At 40.3% G+C, this 20,776-nt stretch overlaps 2 protein-coding genes across 2 annotated transcripts in view; one reads left to right on the top strand and one right to left on the bottom strand.

Moving 5' to 3' along the window:
* KLHL20 (kelch like family member 20) overlaps positions 1–14,378 on the bottom strand; it is a 67,608-nt gene extending 53,230 nt beyond the window's left edge. The window contains exon 1 of the mRNA XM_040263959.1: positions 14,257–14,378. The gene's annotated coding sequence lies outside the window, so the exon portion shown is untranslated. The remainder of the gene's footprint in view (positions 1–14,256) is intronic.
* Positions 14,374–20,776, top strand: part of ANKRD45 (ankyrin repeat domain 45) — a 49,617-nt gene continuing 43,214 nt past the window's right edge. Inside the window, exons 1-2 of the mRNA XM_040263971.1 lie at positions 14,374–14,458; positions 19,072–19,438. Coding sequence (XP_040119905.1) covers positions 19,087–19,438 — 352 coding nt within the window. The 5' untranslated portion in view covers positions 14,374–14,458; positions 19,072–19,086. The remainder of the gene's footprint in view (positions 14,459–19,071; positions 19,439–20,776) is intronic.

Here is a 20,776-nt window from a genome sequence, read left to right on the forward strand (position 1 = left end):
AATTAGCTTGTAGTGGGAGATGCATGGTCTTTAGATCCAGACACCCATAGTTTCAAATCCTAGCCCTGTGACTCACTAGATTGGTGGTCTTGGTCAAGTTTCTTAATCTCTTAAGTATTAGTTTCTTTTGTGTAAAAGAGAAACAATACCCTTTTTTACACAATTTTTGAGAGGGGTAAATTATAATGAAGCTCATGTTCTGTGTCTGGCACTTAGTAGGCACTCAACAAATGTCAGTTTTCTCTCCTCTTCCCTTAAATGGACTCATTAATTGAGCACTTATTGCATGTCAAGTACTATGCTAGGCTTTGGAAATGGTCGTGAACAAGATAGACACCATCCTAAAGTTCTAGTGCTCATTCATGTGGTTATTGTGGTGCCCTGAGGACAAAAGAACCAGATGAACAAGAAAGGTGGTGGAATGTAGGAACAGAAAAAACCAGACCCTTATCACCCTTCTCACCATGTTGTAACTGTTGTGGAATTTTTGAGCCCTCTTGAGTAGCATGGCCTGTCCCCCTCTTACCCCATGTAAGGAAAGGTATTTGTTTTACTCTTCTCCCAGGCCTGTATAGGGAATGTATACATACCTCATTCAATCAGCAAATGACTCACAAGACCCCTACCCTTTTCCTTGTCCCCTGACTATAAAAACAGACCAAAAACAGAGTCAGCTCTCCCTGACTCTCAGGAAGCTGGCCCATTGTACTGGTAGTGCCCCCCTCGTCCCCCACTCTAATAAACTCTATTCTCCTTTCATTCTGCCTCGTGTTTGGAAATTCTTTTCCAATCTGTGCATGGACCATGACATTTATAATAGTTGATTTTCCAACATGTTTTTCATTATGAGTAATTGGTCTAAACCATCTCCACACAAATGAACAATACAGACTAATAAGAAATCAGAGGAAATCTAATGGGGACTGTGGGATAAGATTCCCTAGCATTTTTAGAAGACATACAGGAAGAGATAGCATCTTTTCCCTTTGGCCACTGTTATGCCTGTATGAGACACCTGGAAGCACCAAAACCATTTTGTAACCATGAGGGAAGGCAAGGGAGAAAGAAGCTAGACAGTAAGGGAGATAGAACAGAGAGACTAAAAGAATTTGGGTCCTTCAATGTAATTTTTAAACTACTCATTCTCCCTTGCCCACAGACTTTCTTGTTGCTGGATTGTACTTATATGAGATAATAAATATATTTTTAAATGGGGGTTTCTATTACTAGCAGCCAGAAGCATACTAATGTGTGTAAAAGGATATAGACAATAATCAAGTAAATAAGTAAGTAAAATAATTTCAGCCACTGGCAAATGCTATCTAGGAGGGAGCCAAACAGGTGATGGTATGGAGAGTGAGTATTTTGAGACTACTTTAAATAAAATGGTCAGGGAATCACTCTCTGAAAAGGTAGGTTGAGATCTGAAAGGTGAGGGAGAAACATCCAGGTGGAAAGCTGGGAAAAGGGTGTTTCAAGTAGAGTGAATAGCAAAGGGAAAGGACCTGAAGCATAAATGAGCTCTTCATGTTTAATGAACATAGAAAAGGCCAGTTTGACTAGAAATAATATTAGACATGCTGCTGCTGCTGCTGCTAAGTCGCTTCAGTCGTGTCTGACTCTGTGCGACCCCCTAGACGGCAGCCCACCAGGTTCCCCCGTCCCGGGGATTCTCCAGGCAAGAATACTGGAGTGGGTTGCCATTTCCTTCTCCATTGCATGAAAGTGAAAAGTGAAAGTGAAGTCGCTCAGTCGTGTCTGACTCTTTGTGATCCCATGGACTGCAGCCTACCAGGCTCCTCTGTCCATGGGGTTTTCCATGCAAGAGTACTGGAGTGGGGTGCCACCACCTTCTCTGAATATTAGACATGAGGTAAGGGAAATAGGTATTTTGGTCATCTGATGTGAACAGACAACTCATTGGAAAAGTCCCTGATGCTGAGAAAGACTGCAGGGAGAAGGAGAAGAGGGGTCAGAGGATGAGATAGCTGGATGGCATCACTGATGCAATGAACATGAACTTAGGCAAACTCTGAGAGATGGTGAGGAACAGGGAGGCCTGGGGTGCTGCAGTTCATGGGGTTGCAAAGAGTTGGACATGACTGGGTGACTGAACAACAACAACAAAGAGAAACAGGCAAGAACAAGATCATATACTGTCTTCTAGGCTATTGTAAGAAATTATGATTTTAAATTCTCTGGAAAAATATGTGGAGATATTTCAGTTCAATTTAGGTTTAACAATTGATCCTAAGTTCAAAACCTTGAAAATTAGAAGAGGAAAATGTGGATGTTCCATTATTAACTACAGGGACAATCACATGTGGGAAAGAATATGGGTGAATATTTCCAGAAATGTTCTTGCTATGATTGATGGTAAATAAAGGCTGATTTTATTTAAATTGGGGGACTTTAATAAAGATATTTTTCCTTTGTATGAATCAATCATATAATTAATTAATGGCTATAATACAAAATAGCTGCCTTTCATAGCTAATCATTAGGCGTAGAGTGTGTAAATGACCTATAAAGGAATCAAATGTAGACACTAAGATGCTCTTAGTTTTTACTTCGCATCTGGGAATTTGAGGTAGACTTCGAGTGCAAAGTAATAAGACTAAGCCAGAAAGCAGTGAATTTTGAGAGGGGGGATAGGATACCCTAGGGATTTTTAGGATCTTTGAATTGCTATATGGTTGGTGTTCAGTTCAGTTCAGTCACTCAGTCATCTCCGACTCTTTGCGACCCCATGAATCGCAGCACGCCAGGCCTCCCTGTCCATCACCAACTTCCGGAATTCACTCAGACTCACGTCCACTGAGTCAGTGATGCCATCCAGCCATCTCATCCTCTGTCGTCCCCTTCTCCTCCTGCCCCCAATCCCTCCCAGCATCAGAGTCTTTTCCAATGAGTCAACTCTTCGCATGAGGTGGCCAAAGGACTGGAGTTTCAGCTTTAGCATCATTCCTTCCAAAGAAATCCCAGGGCTGATCTCCTTCAGAATGGACTGGTTGGATCTCCTTGTGGTCCAAGGGACTCTCAAGAGTCTTCTCCAACACCACAGTTCAAAAGCATCAATTCTTTGGCGCTGAGCTTTCTTCACAGTCCAACTCTCACATCCATACATGACCACTGGAAAAACCATAGCCTTGACTAGACGGACCTTAGTCAGCAAAGAAATGTCTCTGCTTTTGAATATGTTATCTAGGTTGGTCATAACTTTTCTTCCAAGGAGCAAGTGTCTTTTAATTTCATGGCTGCAATCACCATCTGCAGGGATTTTGGAGCCCCCAAAAATAAAGTCTGACACTGTTTCCACTGTTTCCCCATCTATTTGCCATGAAGTGATGGGACCAGATGCCATGATCTTCGTTTTCTGAATGTTGAGCTTTAACCAACTTTTTCACTCTCCACTTTCACTTTCATCAAGAGGCTTTTTAGTTCCTCTTTACTTTCTGCCATAAGGGTGGTGTCATCTGCATATCTGAGGTTATTGATATTTCTCCTGGCAATCTTGATTCCAGCTTGTGCTTCTTCCAGCCCAGCGTTTCTCATGATGTACTCTGCATAGAAGTTAAATAAGCAGGGTGACAATATACAGCCTTGACGTACTCCTTTTCCTATCTGGAACCAGTCTGTTGTTCCATGTCCAGTTCTAACTGTTGCTTCCTGACCTGCATATAGGTTTCTCAAGAGGCAGGTCAGGTGGTCTGGTATTCCCATCTCTTTCAGAATTTTCCACAGTTTATTGTGATCCACACAGTCAAAGGCTTTGGCATAGAAAATCAAGCAGAAATAGATGTTTTTCTGGAATGCTCTTGCTTTTTCCATGATCCAGCGGATGTTGGCAATTTGATCTCTGGTTCTTCTGCCTTTTCTAAAACCAGCTTGAACATCTGGAAGTTCACAGATCATGTATTGCTGAAGACTGTCTTGGAGCATTTTGAGCATTACTTTACTAGCATGTGAGATGAGTGCAATTGTGCAGTAGTTTGCATAGTCTTTGACATTGCTTTTCTTTGGGATTGGAAGAAAACTGACCTTTTCCAGTCCTGTGGCCACTGCTGAGTTTTCCAAATTTGCTGGCATATTGAGTGCAGCACTTTCACAGCATTGTCTTTTAGGATTTGAAATAGCTCAACTGGAATTCCATCACCTCCACTAGCTTTGTTTGTAGTGATGCTTTCTAAGGCCCACTTGACTTCACATTCGAGGATGTCTGGCTCTAGGTGAGTGATCACACCATCATGATTATCTGGGTCATGAAGATCTTTTTTGTACAGTTCTTCTGTGTATTCTTGCCACCTCTTCTTAATATCTTCTGCTTCAGTTAGGTCCATACCATTTCTTTCCTTTATTGTGCTCTTCTGTGCATGAAATATTCTCTTGGTATCTCTGATTTTCTTGAAGAGATCTCTAGTCTTTCCCATTCTGTTGTTTTCCTTTATTTTTTTTCATTGATTGCTGAGTAAGGCTTTCTTATCTCTTTTTGCTGTTCTTTGGAACTCTGCATTCAGATGCTTGTATCTTTCCTCTTCTCCTTTGCTTTTCGCTTCTCTTCTTTTCACAGCTATTTGTCCCCAGACAGCCATTTTGCTTTTTTGCATTTCTTTTCCATGGGGATGGTCTTGATCCCTGTCTCCTGTACAATGTCACAAACCTCAGTCCATAGTTCATCAGGCACTCTATCTATCAGATCTAGTCCCTTAAATCTATTTCTCACTTCCACTGTATAATCAGAAGGGATTTGATTTAGGTCATACCCAAATTCTCTTAGATGAATTCTATTCAGATACTGGGTTTTCCCAGTGACTCAGTGGTAAAGAATCCACCTGCAATGCAGGAGAAAGACATTCTTGTTACTGGAGAAGACGACTCGGCTTTATAGAGATGATGGTGCTCCATAAATACATTTATAAATTTAATGCAATCCAAGTAAATCAATATTAGAGTTTTGACAGAGTTAGCTGAGTTGATTATAACATTCATATGGAAGAATAGACAAATGAGAATATCCAGAAAGAGACTAAAAATGGAAGCAGGAAATGGGAGGGCTCAGCCTAACAGATATTAGTACAACATGTTCTAAAACCTCTATAGTTTAAACTGTGATTTTGGTGTATGAACAGACAGATCAATAAAGCAGGGTAGAAAAATCCAGGAATTAACCAAAGAACACATGGAAATTTAGCACATGATAAAGCTGTTATCTCACATCAGTCAGGAATATATGTACAGTTTCATAAATGATACAATGCAACTATGGAAAAAGGTAACATTGAATGTATCCTGCATAAGGAGCTGGACCCCACTGTATTCTCAACAAAGACCTCTATGAGGGCCTATGAAGACATTATGGGAAGATCAGAAGCAGGGATGGCCCTTCAGAGTTGTCACAATTTGGAATAAAGGAGCTGAGTCTTTCTACCCCACAACAACCAGATGTATCAGAAGTTTAAATGCAAGTAATGAAAGTCTAAAAGTAGTACAAGAAAACAAGGATTGATTTTTTTAATTAAATATGCAGGAAAACTTCCCTGAGTATAAATCAAAATCTAGAGGCAAAAAGATTGACAAATTTGAATGCAAAAAAAATTTCCATGGAAAAAATATTACAAATGACATAAGAAAATGACAATTAGGAAAAACATATTTGCAATATAGGATTCATAATGTACTACATCTATGGCTCTAAAAATGGATTAAGAAGAAATAATACAGATAGTCTGGCAAACATACGGACAGGCAGTTCACAGAAATAGAAATGATCCTTAAACTCTTGCAAATATATTCAGTCTTGCTCACAATAAGATAAATTGCAAATTATAGCTACACTAAGACCTACCAGTAGGCAAAAATCCAGAACTGGACAATCTGCTTTGTTGGCATGACTGTGGGGAAGGAGTCATTCTCATTAATTCCTGGTGTGTGTGGAAAATGATTGAACTTCTCTGGGCAGGGTTTTGGTAAGATTTAGCAAAATTATATTTGCATTTACCCTCTGACCCAGCAATCTCACTATCCCAAGGAAATACTTGCAAAAATGAAAAAAAAATTATGCACCAGGTTATTAACTGCAGGATTCTTTTTGGAAACAAACGAATAGAAACAACCCTAAGGCTTCTCAATAGGGGACTGATTGAATAAGCAATAGGATATCCACATAATAGGATTATTCAGCTAAAAAAAGAAATGAGGACAATCTCTGTATACTTGCACAGTGCAATCTTTAGGATATATTGTTAAGAAATAAAACCTAAGTGAACAGTGTTTATAATATGTTAACTTTGATTTTTAAAGGGTGTAGAAATATGTGTGATGTAAATACTGTATGTACTTATTTTTTTTAATAGAAAGATAAACTTAGAATAAAAATGGTTAGCTAGAGGGGAAAGGAAGGAACAGAGAAATCAGGGATGGAAGTCAGAGATCTCTGAAAGTATTCAATTTTATATTTTTATTTATTAAATGTTCTTAATAACTAAAATTTAATTTAAGGAAGCTATGTTTTTACTTAAATAAAATTTATTCCTTATTATCTTATTATAACATTTTTTATTTCAATAAAATTAAACATTTTATTTAAACATCTTTAATAATTTTTAAATAAAATTTAATCAAAAGAGAAAAAAGCAATACCTGAATATTGAAAAACAATTGGGCCTAACTGAATGACAAATTGGCATACAGTGAATCCTGTAATACATAGTGATTTTAGAGCATAGTAACAGGAAATCTGAAAAAACTTCCACCTTTTCCCCTTCTATTTGCCATGAAGTAATGGGGCTGGATGTTTTTTCAATATTTAGTTTTAAGCTGACTCTCACTCTCCTCCTTCACTCTCATCAAGGTTCTTTAGTTCCTCTTCACTTTCTGCCATTAGAGTGGTATCATCTGCATACTTGAGGTTGTTGTTTCTCCCACCTATCTTGATTCCAGCTTGTAACTCAACCAGCCTGTCATTTCTCACGATGTCTCAGCGTATAGGTTAAACAAACAGGGTAACAGCAGACAGCGCTGTTGTACTCCTTTCTCAATCCTGAACCAATCAGTTGTTCCATACAGGATTCTAACTGTTGCTTCTTGATCCGTTTACAGGTTTCTCAGGAGACAGGTAAGATGGTGTGGGCATTGGGTCTTAATTGCAGGTGCTCTAGTTGTGGCGTGCAGGCTTAAGTTGCTCCACAGCATGTTGGATCTTAGTGGGATTTTAGTTCCTTGACCAGGGATTGAACCCTCATCCTCTGAATTGCAAGGCAGACTCTCTCAACCACCAGGGAAGTCCCCAGTATGCCAAGGACATACCGCTAATTAGGAAAAAGTGGGACCTTGACACATGGAATGGGGATATCTGGGTTCATGTACCTAGAAATATTTAATTCCCAAAGATCCATGAACCCTTTGAGCCAAGAGAATTAAATCACTAACTAACCTGGCTGGGGATGTAATGGACTTGAAAATGAAGGAAAGGGACTATTCCTCAAGGGATAGTCCAGGAGGGTATACATGATGGAGTAAAAGGGACTATATCCTAGGAGTTCAGGATGTTTTGGTGAGTATACATGGGACTGAACTCTGACAGTGCTGGATCAATGTGGATAGAATATAGAGTTTCTAAGGGAGTTTAATTAATAATTTGGAAGCAACTCTCTTGAGTTACAGGATTTAACAACCTGGCAAGGATCTCAGGAAATGGGGTAAACATGCTGTCTGAATAGTTTCATACATATGGAAAGTATGATGACTCATACTAAATGAAGATGCTTGAACTGCCATGCAAGACAGTAGAACAAGGGATTTAAAGTTCAAAGAAGTGAGCATGCTAAAATGGACATAAGCCTGGAAGACTCACCAGGCAATAATATCCATGGGTCAGACTAGAGGAGATACCATTTACCAAAAAGGAAGGTGCTAGAGAGAAGGGTACCCAGAATCACTAGTAAGTTCAGTAGTGGCTCTCCACTGTAGCCCAGACTGATGGTAGGAGATGCCAATAAAAAACCGGGTTTACTGATTGTACTGGGGATGTTAGAGATGACTCCGGAGGCTGAGCTGATACTGCATGGATCATGGCCCTGCCATAAAGCACATTATTAGCACAGAGTATGTAGCATGGTCCAAGGTCCCTAGATAAACAGACAGGCAGGACATACCAAGGGTTTGGAGGTTATCACCAAGAAGCTGGGGGGAAGGGCCCACTTTGCTTTACAAGAGGTTAATCCTTTATTGTTCATTTTCTCAGCAAAGCTTTTCATTCCCAAGTACCTTTACCCTTCTTTCACACCCACTTCAAATCAAGCTGGGTGACTGAGCATTGCAGGAGAAAACCACTTGATTCTGCAGATTGAGGTCACTGAAATTCATGGTTTTCAACCTCAATCACCTTTTCAACGCCATCAACATTTTTAAACTTTGCTTTGTCAAGTCTTGAAGCCCCTCAGTCATCCCTTCCTCTCTCAGTTTAAGCATACTCAATTTAAGGCCATCAAGCTTGGTTTCTTTTTTGTTTCTTTAATTTACAATTCCACAGTCCAGGAAAATTACCTGTATCCACATCACTGATACCTTTTCCACTTCAGAATTAGAGGACCAAGCTAAGTTCCTTCTGTTTGAGGCCAACCTTCCCATCTATACTTTAACCGTTTCCCCTCCAATTTCCTTCAGGATCTTACTTTATCAGTCATCTCCTTTTCAAAACATTTGATTTATTTACTTATTTTTGGTTGTGCACTGGGTCTTTGTTGCTGCGTGGGTTTTTCTCTAGTAGCATCAAGTAGGGGCTACTCTCCATTTGCAGTGGTCAGGCTTCTCTTATTCTGAAGCATGGGCTCTAGGGCACACGGACTTCAGTAGTTGTGGCTTGAGGGATTAGTAGTTATGGTCCCTGGACTCTAGAGCACAGGCTCAATAGTTGTGGCCCATGGGCTTTGTTTCTCCGCAGCATGTGGGATTTTCCCGGACCAGGGATTGAACCCGTTTCCTGCACTGACAGGGGGATACTTGACCACTAACCAACCAGGGAAGCCTGTCATCTCCTTTCTTAATCTTCTCTTCCTACTAGTTCCTTGTTATCATCTTACAGACACATTCAGGCTTCTGTGGTCCTTTCTCTGCCAAGACATCTCCCTTAATACTTGTCTTCCTTTAACTTCTGAGCAATTTCCTCCCTCCACATCTTAGTCAAACTTCTCAAAAGAATAGTGTATATTTACAGCCACCACTTCCTCATTTCCAATTATAGTTGCTAAGTCAACGACCCTGATGTTATACCTGACAAAGGCCAAAATTATCTTACAGTTAAAATATAGGTACTTTCTGCATTTAGAGCCTAAACAAGATTTTTTCTTAAACTTAGAGGTTCTACTTTCTGACCTCTCTTTCATTCCTCAGTCCACTGAAATCTTGATTTTGCCTGCTACTCTTCACAAAAGTACTTTTAAGTGCTAAATTCCACTGTTATTTTCTCAGTTTCTTTTGAAATTACTTCCTTGGCTTCTATGTTGCCACACTCACTTGGTTTTGTTCATTCTCTGATCATTTTTTCCCTATCTTACTTTGTCTACTTCTTAGATGTATTAATAATTGTTCTCCAGGGATCTGTCCTCAGCCCTCTGTTCTTTAATTCACTCTCCTTGGATGACTTCATCTTATTTGTAGGTTTTTGATAACATTTATAAATCTGTAACTCCCAAATCTATATTTATATCCTAGTCTTGTCTACCAGGGTCTTCCCTGGTGGCTTAGATGATAAAGAATCTGCCTGCAATGCGGGAGATCTGGGTTTGATCCCTGGGTTAGGAAGATCCCCTAGAGGAGGGCATGGCAACCCACTCCAGTATTCTTGCCTGGAGAATCCCATGGACAGAGGAGCCTGGTGGGCTATAGTCCATGGGGTCACAAAGAGTTGGATGTGACTGAGCGACTTTTCACTTGTCTACTAGGGCTTGCCTGGTGGCTCAGTGGTAGAGAATCTACCTGCAAACGCAGGAGAAGTGGGTTCCATCGCTGGGTTGGGGAGATCCCCTGGAGAAGGACATCGCAACCCACTCCAGTATTCTTGCCTGGGAAATCCACGGACAGAAGAGCTTGGGGGGCTACAGTTCATGGGAGTCACAAAAGAGTCAGACATGACTTAGTGATTAAAAAACAACTAAGTCGTGTCTACTAAGCTTTGGTTTCAAATAATATGTTTGCTGATATCAGGCAGACTGATATAGCTACCTTTATTTTTTTAAGACTGAACTCATTATCCTGGTTCTGACCCTGTCCTTTTTCAAAATCCCTATTTAGGAAACCACAAGCCACCTGGTTACAAGAGACAGAAACCCAGGAACAGCTTAGGCTCCTCTTTGTCTACGATCTTGTCCTCTCCAAACCATTCTCCCCATTGCTGTCTGATCTCTTCCAATGTCTCTAACTACATCTCTTACCTCTCTCCCAAACACATACTCTCTTGCTGTTTCAACCCACTTAGGTTTCACTAATGCACTTTGCTGTTTATTTTGTGCCTCTGTGAATTTTACATTTCTTTTGGATTGCCTTTTCCCACTCCTCTGCCTGTTGAATTTCTAGTTATCTTTTGAATTTGGATTTTCACTCTGCCATCCACTATCATATTATTCATTATTACAAGCCTTTGGTTATCTGATAAGTATGTCTTATATATTTACACTTAAGTCACTAACTCAAAGATGTTGAAATCAAGAGGGTGACAGAATATTAGGGCATTTTACTAGAAATCTGCCTCCAGGTTAACATTGATCAACTAACCTATAATATCAAGCACAGTTGTTCATCTGTAAGTGAAATACATAACTACAATATTATCCATTCCAAATTTCAGGTATGTACCCCTAAGGATCGGAGAAGGCAATGGCACCCCACTCCAGTACTCTTGCCTGGAAAATCCCATGGATGGAGGAGCCTGGTAGACTGCAGTCCATGGGGTCGTGAAGAGTCGGACACAACTGAGTGACTTCAGTTTCACTTTTCTGCATTAGAGAAGGAAATGGCAACCCACTCCAGTGTTCTTGCCTGGAGAATCCCAGGGACGGCGGAGCCTGGTGGGCTGCCGTCTATGGGGTCGCACAGAGTTGGACACGACTGAAGTGACTTAGCACCCCTAAGGATAGCATGTTTCTAAAATAAAGCCATCCTATATATTCCCCCTCCTTCCCCCTTCATATTATGGGGCAATGATGTTACAAGTAACAAAAATCCAATCTTTTTTGGATTAATTAGAAAAAAGTAATTTATTGACTTACACAATTGAAAAAGGAAGGTAAAAAATGGTATTGGGTATTCTAGCTCCAGAGCTCAAGTGGCATCCTCAGGATTTACTTCTTGGCTCTTCCGTTGCTCTGTCAAGTTCTCTCCACATGGTGGCAAGATGGTACTGGCAACTCAGCCTGACCTCCTTTCATCAAATCTTGCTGAGAAAAGAATGCCTATTTACCTACTGCTCTGGCAAAAATTCAGGACTAGCTTTGATTACACTGATCTGTGTTCCATGCTTTTTCCTGATCTAATCACCGTGGCCAGGGGTGAAGAAAACACTGCTTGGCCAGGACTTGATCTGGAGTGGGATCAGCCCCATCCAAACAACACAGGCCGAGAGTATGTGAAAGGGATTCTGTACTAGAAAACTGTGTGCTGTTACCAGAAGAGGAAGGATGGGCAGGCACAAACAATGGATGTTCAGTACCTCCTTCCTCAAGTTTCAGCTGTGGAGATTAACTATATGCAGAAACAGTCCTTTTGTCATACACCAGGAGTGGCACTATTATCTAATCACTGCCAAAATAATGGCTCAAGATAGTTTAAAATTAACTTATCAGTTTGGACAGGCATCCTCTAACACGTAATTAGTCTACAGCTAACTGGTGGCAATCCTGTCGTAATTTAAACCCAGACTGACCTAGGTTCAAATTCTGGTTCAGCCCTTTCCTTGCTGTGTGGTCTTAGGTAGGTGACTCAACTTTGCTGAGTTTGAAGAATAAAATACCACATTCATTGAGTTGCTCTGAGGATTGGATACTATTTATATGAATCACTTAGCACAGTATTCAGCACATGATAGGACTTCAGTAAAAGAAATATCAATATTAATATAGCACATTAAGAGGCTTCCTTGGTGGCTCAGTGGTAAAGAATCCGCCTACCAATGCAGGAGATGTGGGTTTGATCCATGGGTGGGAAGATCCCCTGGAGGAGGGCATGGCAACCCACTCCAGTATTCGTGCCTGGAGAATCCCACGGACAGAGGAGCCTTGGCAGACTACAGACCATGGGGTCACAACGAGTAGGACACAACTAAGCAACTAAACAACAACACCACTGAGTTACCTTAGAGTAACTTTCTCCACTAGTTAACTTATCCTATTATTTTATCAGAAATAAAATTGTATAAAGAGTATAATTCTGGGACTTCCTTGGAAGTCCAGTGGTTAATCTCCAAGCTTCCAACGTATGGGATGTGGATTCAATCCTTTCTCAGGGAACTAGAATCCCATATGTCATGTGGTGTGGCCAAAATTTTTTTTAAATAAAAAAATTTTTTTAAAAAGAATGCAAGTCTTAGTATAAAAGTATGGAATTCAAGAAATATAATAATTAAAATTATTTAAATTCTACTCTGAGGACTCATTCTCTTATTTTTAAATTAGAGTAAATTTAAATTCAATCAATTTGGAAAGCTTTCTACCATAATTTCTTGAAGCTGACCTAATTTCAGGGGGCCTTGAGAGTGCTATTTTCTCTGTTCCTTAAGTCTTCTGTACAACAGGCCTTCACTGTATTCCTTGACCCCCACTGTTAGCACTCACAGGTTGTTGCTGATATGCCTCTGGTACATTAATTTGTCTCCTTCAGATCCAATGCTCTCTCTTCAATACTCTCATCCTAAGCTTTTGGTGAGGGGCATGGGAGTTAGAAGTGATGGTAGGAGTCTATCTGCTGCACCTGGTCCATGCTAGAGGCAGGAATCTCTTTCCTAAGGCCAGTTTCAAACCTAGCCTGCCCCAATGAATCATGCAGCTGTTTCTGAGATGGAGTTAAGAATAGAACAAGGCTCCTCTGTTTCTAGTATTCTCAGACCTATTTAACGTGTCCCTATTCTTCCTAGCTTTCAGAGTACTACAAATAATATTTAAGCACTCTATTTATTTTTTAGTTATTTAATTCAATTTTATTTTTTATTTAATTCAATTTTAGACTTTCAAGAAACACTTGTATTTGGGAATACACAAATGCATCCAAAGAAGATTAATTAAAAACAGAATCATTCACAATCATGCATCGTAAGTCATCTTGCATCCAGACACTAAAAGACTCTCCTGAAACTATGAAAAGGAACATATTAAAAGTGAAACACCTAACATGTCTTGCTCTTCCACCAACTTCAGTAGGAAATGAGTGTTTAGTAAAGCAAATGTGCTATATCAGTGATCGCAGGAGCAAGCCAAGAGCTGACAAAGCTTCTAGACTATTGTTTCCGACTACAATGTCAACTCTACAATTCTGATTACCACAACTTATTTGAATAAGAAATTTTAGTATTATACTTCAAAATTTTTTTTTTTCAAAATTACTCTTGTATTCCAGAAGTTCAGAACTATGATAGTGAGAGTTTGCTTGGGCCTAAGCCAAATATTCGCTTTAACACTAGGCTATTTAGCCTCCAGCTAAAATGTTTAGAGTTCCTCTAAAATATTACCTCCTCCTTAATGATTTCCTTGTATAAATAGTAAAGAAATGACTGTTTTCCTCTTCAGTACAAAAACTTGCCGGTTTTCACTCCGTGATCGATGTGAATATTTACACAATTTCTGGGCGAGCTTTGCCTTTCTCTGCTGGTTTCTTTCGATACTCCTATCCCACCTCCATCATTCTCCCCTTTTTAAAAAGTCAACTGTTTTGTATCTTAAATTCCTGAATCGAAAGAGAAATTGTTTCCAAGGTGCTTCCGCTCCTGCTATAGTTGGCACTTGTGACGTCTCTTGTAACGTTTCTTGTTGGTGACAATGACCTTAAACCATAGGAGAAAGAGCCTCAGTAAACCAGAAAATTAAGCAAGTTGCCCGTTATAATTACAACCTTTCGTAGTTTAGACTGCATCCTCATATTTCCAGAAAATTCCTCCGTTTTAAGGCCAAAGGTCAGACTAAGACTAGCTGGCAACCAACACGACGTATCTCATTTAAAATTTTTATTTTTTAAGTTGTAAAATAAATATGAACCATATAACTGTAAACTTACAAAATGCAGAAAAACCCCGCACTCCACCGTCCAAACACAGCACATTAGTTTTGACGAAATCTCCCGCGCCTCTCGCCTCTCGCTTCCTGCACCTTGCAACCTTGACGTTTGCGCGCCGCAGTCGCAGCGCTTGGGGTGGCGCTGCGGCGCGCCGGGTGCGCCGTCGCCATGGTAACCACGCAATCCTGGGGCCTCGGGAACGGTGAGTCTGAATCGGAAGGTCCTGGGTCTCGGTCTGCGGTCAGAGGGGCGAGGGTCGGCGCACCGCGTGGGTGTTGAGGAGAACTGGCATGTCCCTGCAATTTGTTCGGTTTGGCTAGAGGAGAGTGGGCGCCACCGCGGCGTCCTCAGGCTTTGCCTCAGAACCTAGCGCTGCGTCGCGGGTCGCGCCCTGAGGGCCGACCCTGTGCTTTAGGTGTCCCCTCCGGCACACCCCCAGCTCTCCACTGAGGCTGCCACTCTCCGCATCCTCATCCTCCGGCATTCCCTTTGTTTAACCGTAGGAGCCCTTTGAGGCCTTCTTGAGCTGGCACTTAAAATCCTCAAGGGACTATATTTTTCGAAGAAAAAATTCAGTTGGTTTAAAAGGCCCTTGAGATTTATCCCTCTACCACAACTTCATACAGCTTTGTCTGCCTTCCTGGCCCTTTGTTTTTGCTTATCCCATTACCTTCTTTTAAGGCTCCTGCTCTTCAGTACCAAGTGTCGCCTCTTCTGGGAAGCCTTCCGGGGACCTCCCCACTCTAAGTCTCATTTAGAGGTCCAGTCTCTTTCCTTTCCAAGCACCCTTTGCTTATCACGTCCTTCATCCCACTGCGTCATTGCTGATTTGCTTGTGTCTTTCCCACCAGACTCTGATGTCTGTGAACCAGAGACCTATGTGATTTTATATTAGGAGTGCGTTGTTGTTGTTTAGTTTCTAAGTGGCGTCGGACTCTTTGAGGCCCTATATACTATAGCCCACCAGGCTTTTCTGTCCATGGGATTTCCCAGGCAAGAATACTAGAGTGGGTTGTCATTTCCTTCTCCAGGGGATCTTCCTGACCCAGGGATGGAACCCACATCTCCTGCATTGGTAGGTGGATTCTTTACCACTGAGCCACCCAGGAGGCCCCACGAAGGCCTTAGCAGCCTCCAGAGAATGCAACTTTTATAGTTAAAATTGACACTAATTTAGTAAGGCAGAGCTATTCTTAATTCATTGTTGAGAATGAGTTCAGAAAAGTTGCATTATTAATAAGCCAGGATTAAAGCATGGGTCTTCTGACTCATAGTCTGCTCTGCCATTCTGCCTTCAGAGTTCCAGACCTCCTCTTCTCTCTATGGTCATGTTCTGTATGAACTGTTGGTTATATGTGGTGGGGTTGCAGTTTTGATTCATGTTAGAACTTTTCTGGGCCAAGAAAATATCTATCCATACAGTAACTATTACAAATCTAGTAAGAACTAGAACTAAAAACAGAATTAAAGATTTATTAATTATTTTAACAATAGCATAAACCCACTGCGTAGTGAACATAAGTTACATATTTATTATGGGAAAAACTATTATCTAAAACAAACATATTAGTTTTTTCAATATCTAAAAAGTTGTCTGAGGAGACTTTACAAATAGCCGAGTAAAGAAGAGAAGTGAAAGGCAAAGGAGAAAGGGAAAGATATATCCAACTGAATGCAGAGCTCCAGAGAATAGCAAGGAGAGATAAGAAAATCTTCTTAAGTGAGCAATGCAAAGAAATAGAGGAAAACAATAGAATGGGAAAGACTAGAAATCTCTTCAAGAAAAATAGAGATACCACGGGAACATCTTATGCAAAGATGGGCTCAGTAAAGGACAGAAATGGTATGGACCTAACAGAAGCAGAAGATATTAAGAAGAGGTGGCAAGAATACACAGAAGAACTGTACAAAAAAGATCTTCATGACCAAGATAATCATGATGGTGTGATCACTCACCTAAAGCCAGACATCCTGGAATGGTAAGTCAAATGGGCTTTAGGAAGCATCACTACAAACAAAGCTAGTGGAGGTGATGGAATTCCAATGGAGCTATTTCAAACCCAAAAGACTGATGGTGTGAAAGCACTGTACTCACGGTGTCAGCAAATTTGGAAAACTCAGCAGTGGCCATAGGACTGGAAAAGGTCAATTTTCATTCCAATGCCAAAGAATGCTCAGACTACCGCACAGTTGCACTCATCTCATACGCTAGTAAAGTAATGCTCAAAATTCTCCAAGCCAGGCTTCAGCAGTATGTGAACCATGAACTTCCAGATGTTGAAGCTGGTTTTAGAAAAGGCAGAGGAACCAGAGATCAAATTGCCAACATCCGCTGAATCATGGAAAAAGCAAGAGAGTTCCAGAAAAACATCTATTTCTGATTTCTTGACTATGCCAAAGCCTTTGACTGTGTGGATCAGAATAAACTGGAAAATTCTGAAAGAGATGGGAATACCAGACCACCTGACCTGCCTCTTGAGAAACCTGTATGCAGGTCAGGAAGCAACAGTTAGAACTGGACATGGAACAACAGACTGGTTCCAAATAGGAAAAGGAGTACGTCAGGGTTGTATATTGTCACCCTGCTTATTTAACTTCTATGCAGAGTACATCATGAGAAACGCGGGGCTGGAAGAAGCACAAGCTGGAATCAAGATTGCCAGGAGAAATATCAATAACCTCAGATCAGATATGCAGATGACACCACCTTATGGCAGAAAGTGAAGAGGACCTAAAAAGCCTCTTGATGAAAGTGAAGGAGCAGAGTGAAAAAGTTGGCTTAAAACTTAACATTTAGAAAACGAAGATCATGGCATCTGGTCCCATCATTTCATGGGAAATAGATGGGGAAACAGTGGAAACAGTGTCAGGCTTTATTTTGGGGGGCTCCAAAATCCCTGCAGATGGTTTCTGCAGCCATGAAATTAAAAGACACTTACTCCTTGGAAGAAAAGTTATGACCAACCTAGATAGCATGTTGGAAAGCAGAGATATTACTTTGCCAACAAAGGTCCATCTAGTCAAGGCTATGGTTTTTCCTGTGGTCATATATGGATGTGGAGTTGCACTGTGAAGAAGGCTGAGTGCCAAAGAATTGATGCTTTTGAACTGTGTTGTTGGAGAAGACTCTTGAGAGTCCCTTGGACTGCAAGGAGATCCAACCAGTCCATCCTTTTTTTTTTTTTTTTTTTTTTCAGATTTTATTTTATTTATTTATTTATTTTTACTTTACAATATTGTATTGGTTTTGCCATACATCAACATGAATCCGCCATTGATCTCCATTCTAAAGGAAATCAATCCTGGGTATTCATTGGAAGGACTGATGCTAAAGCTGAAACTCCAATACTTTGGCCACCGCATGCAAAGAGTTGACTCATTGGAAAAGACTCTGATGCTGGGAGAGATTGGGGGCAGGAGGAGAAGGGGACTACAGAGGATGAGATGGCTGGATGGCATCACCAATTCGATGGACATGAGTTTGAGTGAACTCCGGGAGTTGGTGATAGACAGGGAGGCCTGGCGTGCTGCGATTCATGGGGTCGCAAAGAGTCGGACATGACTGAGTCACTGAACTGAACTGAACTGAACTGAAGCAGAAGATATTAATAAGAGGTGGCAGGAATACACAGAAGAACTATCTGTGATCAAAAAAGATCTTCATGACCCAGAGAACTACAATGGTGTGTTCACTCACCTAGAGCCAGACATCTTGGAGCATGAAGTCAGGTGGCTCTTAGAAAGTTTCACTATGAACAAAGCTAGTGGAGGTGATGGAATTCCAGCTGAGCTGTTTCAAATCCTAAAAGATGATGGTGTGAAAGTGCTGCACTTGATATGCCAGCAAATTTGGAAAACTCAGTAGTGGCCACAGGGCCCGAAGTGGTCAGTTTTCAATCCAATCCCTAAGAAAGACAATGCCAAAGAATGTTCAAACTACCACACAGTTTTGCTCATTTCACATTTTTGTTTTTCAGTTGCCAAGTTGTATCCGACTCTGCAAACCCATGGACTGCCACATGCCAGGCTTCCCTGTCCTTCACTGTCTCCTGGAGTTGCTCAAACTCATGTGCATTGAGTTCATGATGCCATTCAACCATTTCATCCTCTGTTGCTCCTTCTCCTCCTGCCTTCAGTCTTTCCCAGCTTCAGGGTCTTTTCCAGTGAGTTGGCTCTTTGCAATGGGTGGCCAAAGCGTTGGAGCTTCAGCTTCAGCATCAGTCCTTCCAATGCATATTCAGGATTGATTTCCTTTAGGATTAACTGGTTTGATCTCCTTGCTGTCTGGGGGACTCTCAAGAGTCTTCTCCAGTTCCATAGTTGGAAACCATCAGCCTTCTTTATGGTCCACCTCTCCAATCCATACTTTACTCCTGGAAAAACCATAGCTTTGACTATATGGACCTTTGTTGGCAAAGTGACCTAATTTTTAAGGTCTTAATAATCTGGCTTCAATGATCCAACTGTATTGATTACTTCTCCCCAACATGGATCCTTGTTTAAACAGATGAGTCTCTTTAACATTCTCTTTCAATCTTTTCCTAATGTATCTCACCCACATTGTTGTTTTTTCTCCTGTTCCTATTGAATTTACTATTTGCATGACATGTTCAGCATTTTAGTATATATTCAGGCAGTCTATTGGTGCATGATAAACTTTACTGATTGAATGAATGAAGTATTTTATAATTATTTTGAACCAACTAAGTATTTTCATTCCATTCATATTGTCAGTTGACTGATCAAACAAGTAAATAAACAAATGCTGATTTGTTTGAGTATGTTTCTATTACTTTTTTTCTTTTTTGATCTCAGGTATTTTTGGAGTTAATGGAGTCAGAAGTACCCCCAGAGTCAGAGAGTTCAGAAAAATTAATATTTTCCTCACTGCAAGAAGAAGAGGAAGAAGATGATAGTGAAGAAGAAGAAGAATCCAAAGAAGCAGAGGAAACTGCCACCATTAACCCCCTCTTACCACCTGCTCTCACAGGGGATGTAGAAGGTTTGCAAAAGATTTTTCAGGATCCTGAGAACTCTCACCATGAGCAGGCCATGCAGCTACTCTTGGAGGAAGACATCGTTGGGAGAAATTTGTTGTATGCAGCTTGCATGGCTGGGCAAAGTGATGTGATTAGAGCTTTGGCCAAATATGGTGTGAATCTGAATGAGAAAACCACGAGAGGTATTTTGTCTTTTTTCTCTCATCACTATTACTTATAACTACCTAAAGATACCATGTATTGTCTTTAAATTTGGATAAATTTGATGTCCCTGCTTTATATTTTGCATATGTTAAGTGTATATATATATATATAATATATATATATGAATGTGTGTATACGCATGTTATTATAGTATAGCTTGAAGTGAAGTGACGTCGCTCAGTCGTGTCCGACTCTTTGCGACCCCATGGACTGTAGCCTACCAGGCTCCTCTGTCCATGGGATTTTCCAGGCAATAGTCCTGGAGTGGATTGCCATTTCCTTCTCCAGGGGATCTTCCCAACCCAGGGATCGAACCTGGGTCTCCCGCATTGTAGACAGACGCTTTACTGTCTGAGCCACCAGGGAATTAAGAATACAGAATTTGATATTTATTAACTGGGTGACTTGGGCAAGTTACCTAATCATTTTGTGTCTCTGTTTCATCTACTAAATGAGGATGATTTGTATTTTCTTTATAGGGTTTTCCTTGTAGGTTATGAGGATTAAGTATGATAATATAAAGTTGGTATATAGTAAATGCTCAATAATCTTATTACCTATTTCCTTGGAAGATTTATTCATTTTTATAGTCAGTATTCAGTTAGCTCTTTAAGTCACTGTTTTTTTCAGATTGGAACTATAAGACATGGTCATTGTAGAAAATGAAACAGTGGTCTTTAGCAAATAGCAAATATACATTTTCTTCATGCTTACATGGAACAGTTAAAAAAACTGATCATGTGTTAGGCCATAAAGGAAGTGCCAACAATTATCAAATAAACTATAGCATGCAGTCTGTGGTCTCTGACCACGGTAAAATAAAATTAGAAAATAGTGACAAAAAGATAACTGAAAATCCCTATAATTTTGGAAACAGGAACACACTTTCAATTATCTATTGCTGACAGAAAATATAATAGAAATTATGAAATATTTAGGTGGCAACAGGATTGCTATGTCAGACCCTGTGAAATAAAACTAAAATTAAAATTCTAGTTTAATACATATATTAGAATAAAAATATTGAAAATTAGCAAAGTATTTAACTCAAGGAGTTAGAAAAATAACAACTGAAAATCCAAAGAAAGAAGAAGATAAATAATAGAGTAAAATAATGACATTGAAAATAAAGAAACAATAGAGAGGGAATTCCCTGTCAGTCCAGTGGTTTGGAGTCTACCTTCCACTGCAGGGTGCCAGGTTTGATCCTTGGTGGACTGAGATTCCTGATCTGTAAGCTGCACAGTGCAGCCAAAACAAACAAGCAAACAAACAAACACAATAAAGAGAATCAACAAAACCAAAATCTGGTTTAG

This window comes from Oryx dammah, unplaced genomic scaffold, assembly GCF_014754425.2.
Source record: "Oryx dammah isolate SB20612 unplaced genomic scaffold, SCBI_Odam_1.1 HiC_scaffold_21, whole genome shotgun sequence".
NCBI classification, from domain to species: Eukaryota; Metazoa; Chordata; class Mammalia; order Artiodactyla; family Bovidae; genus Oryx; species Oryx dammah.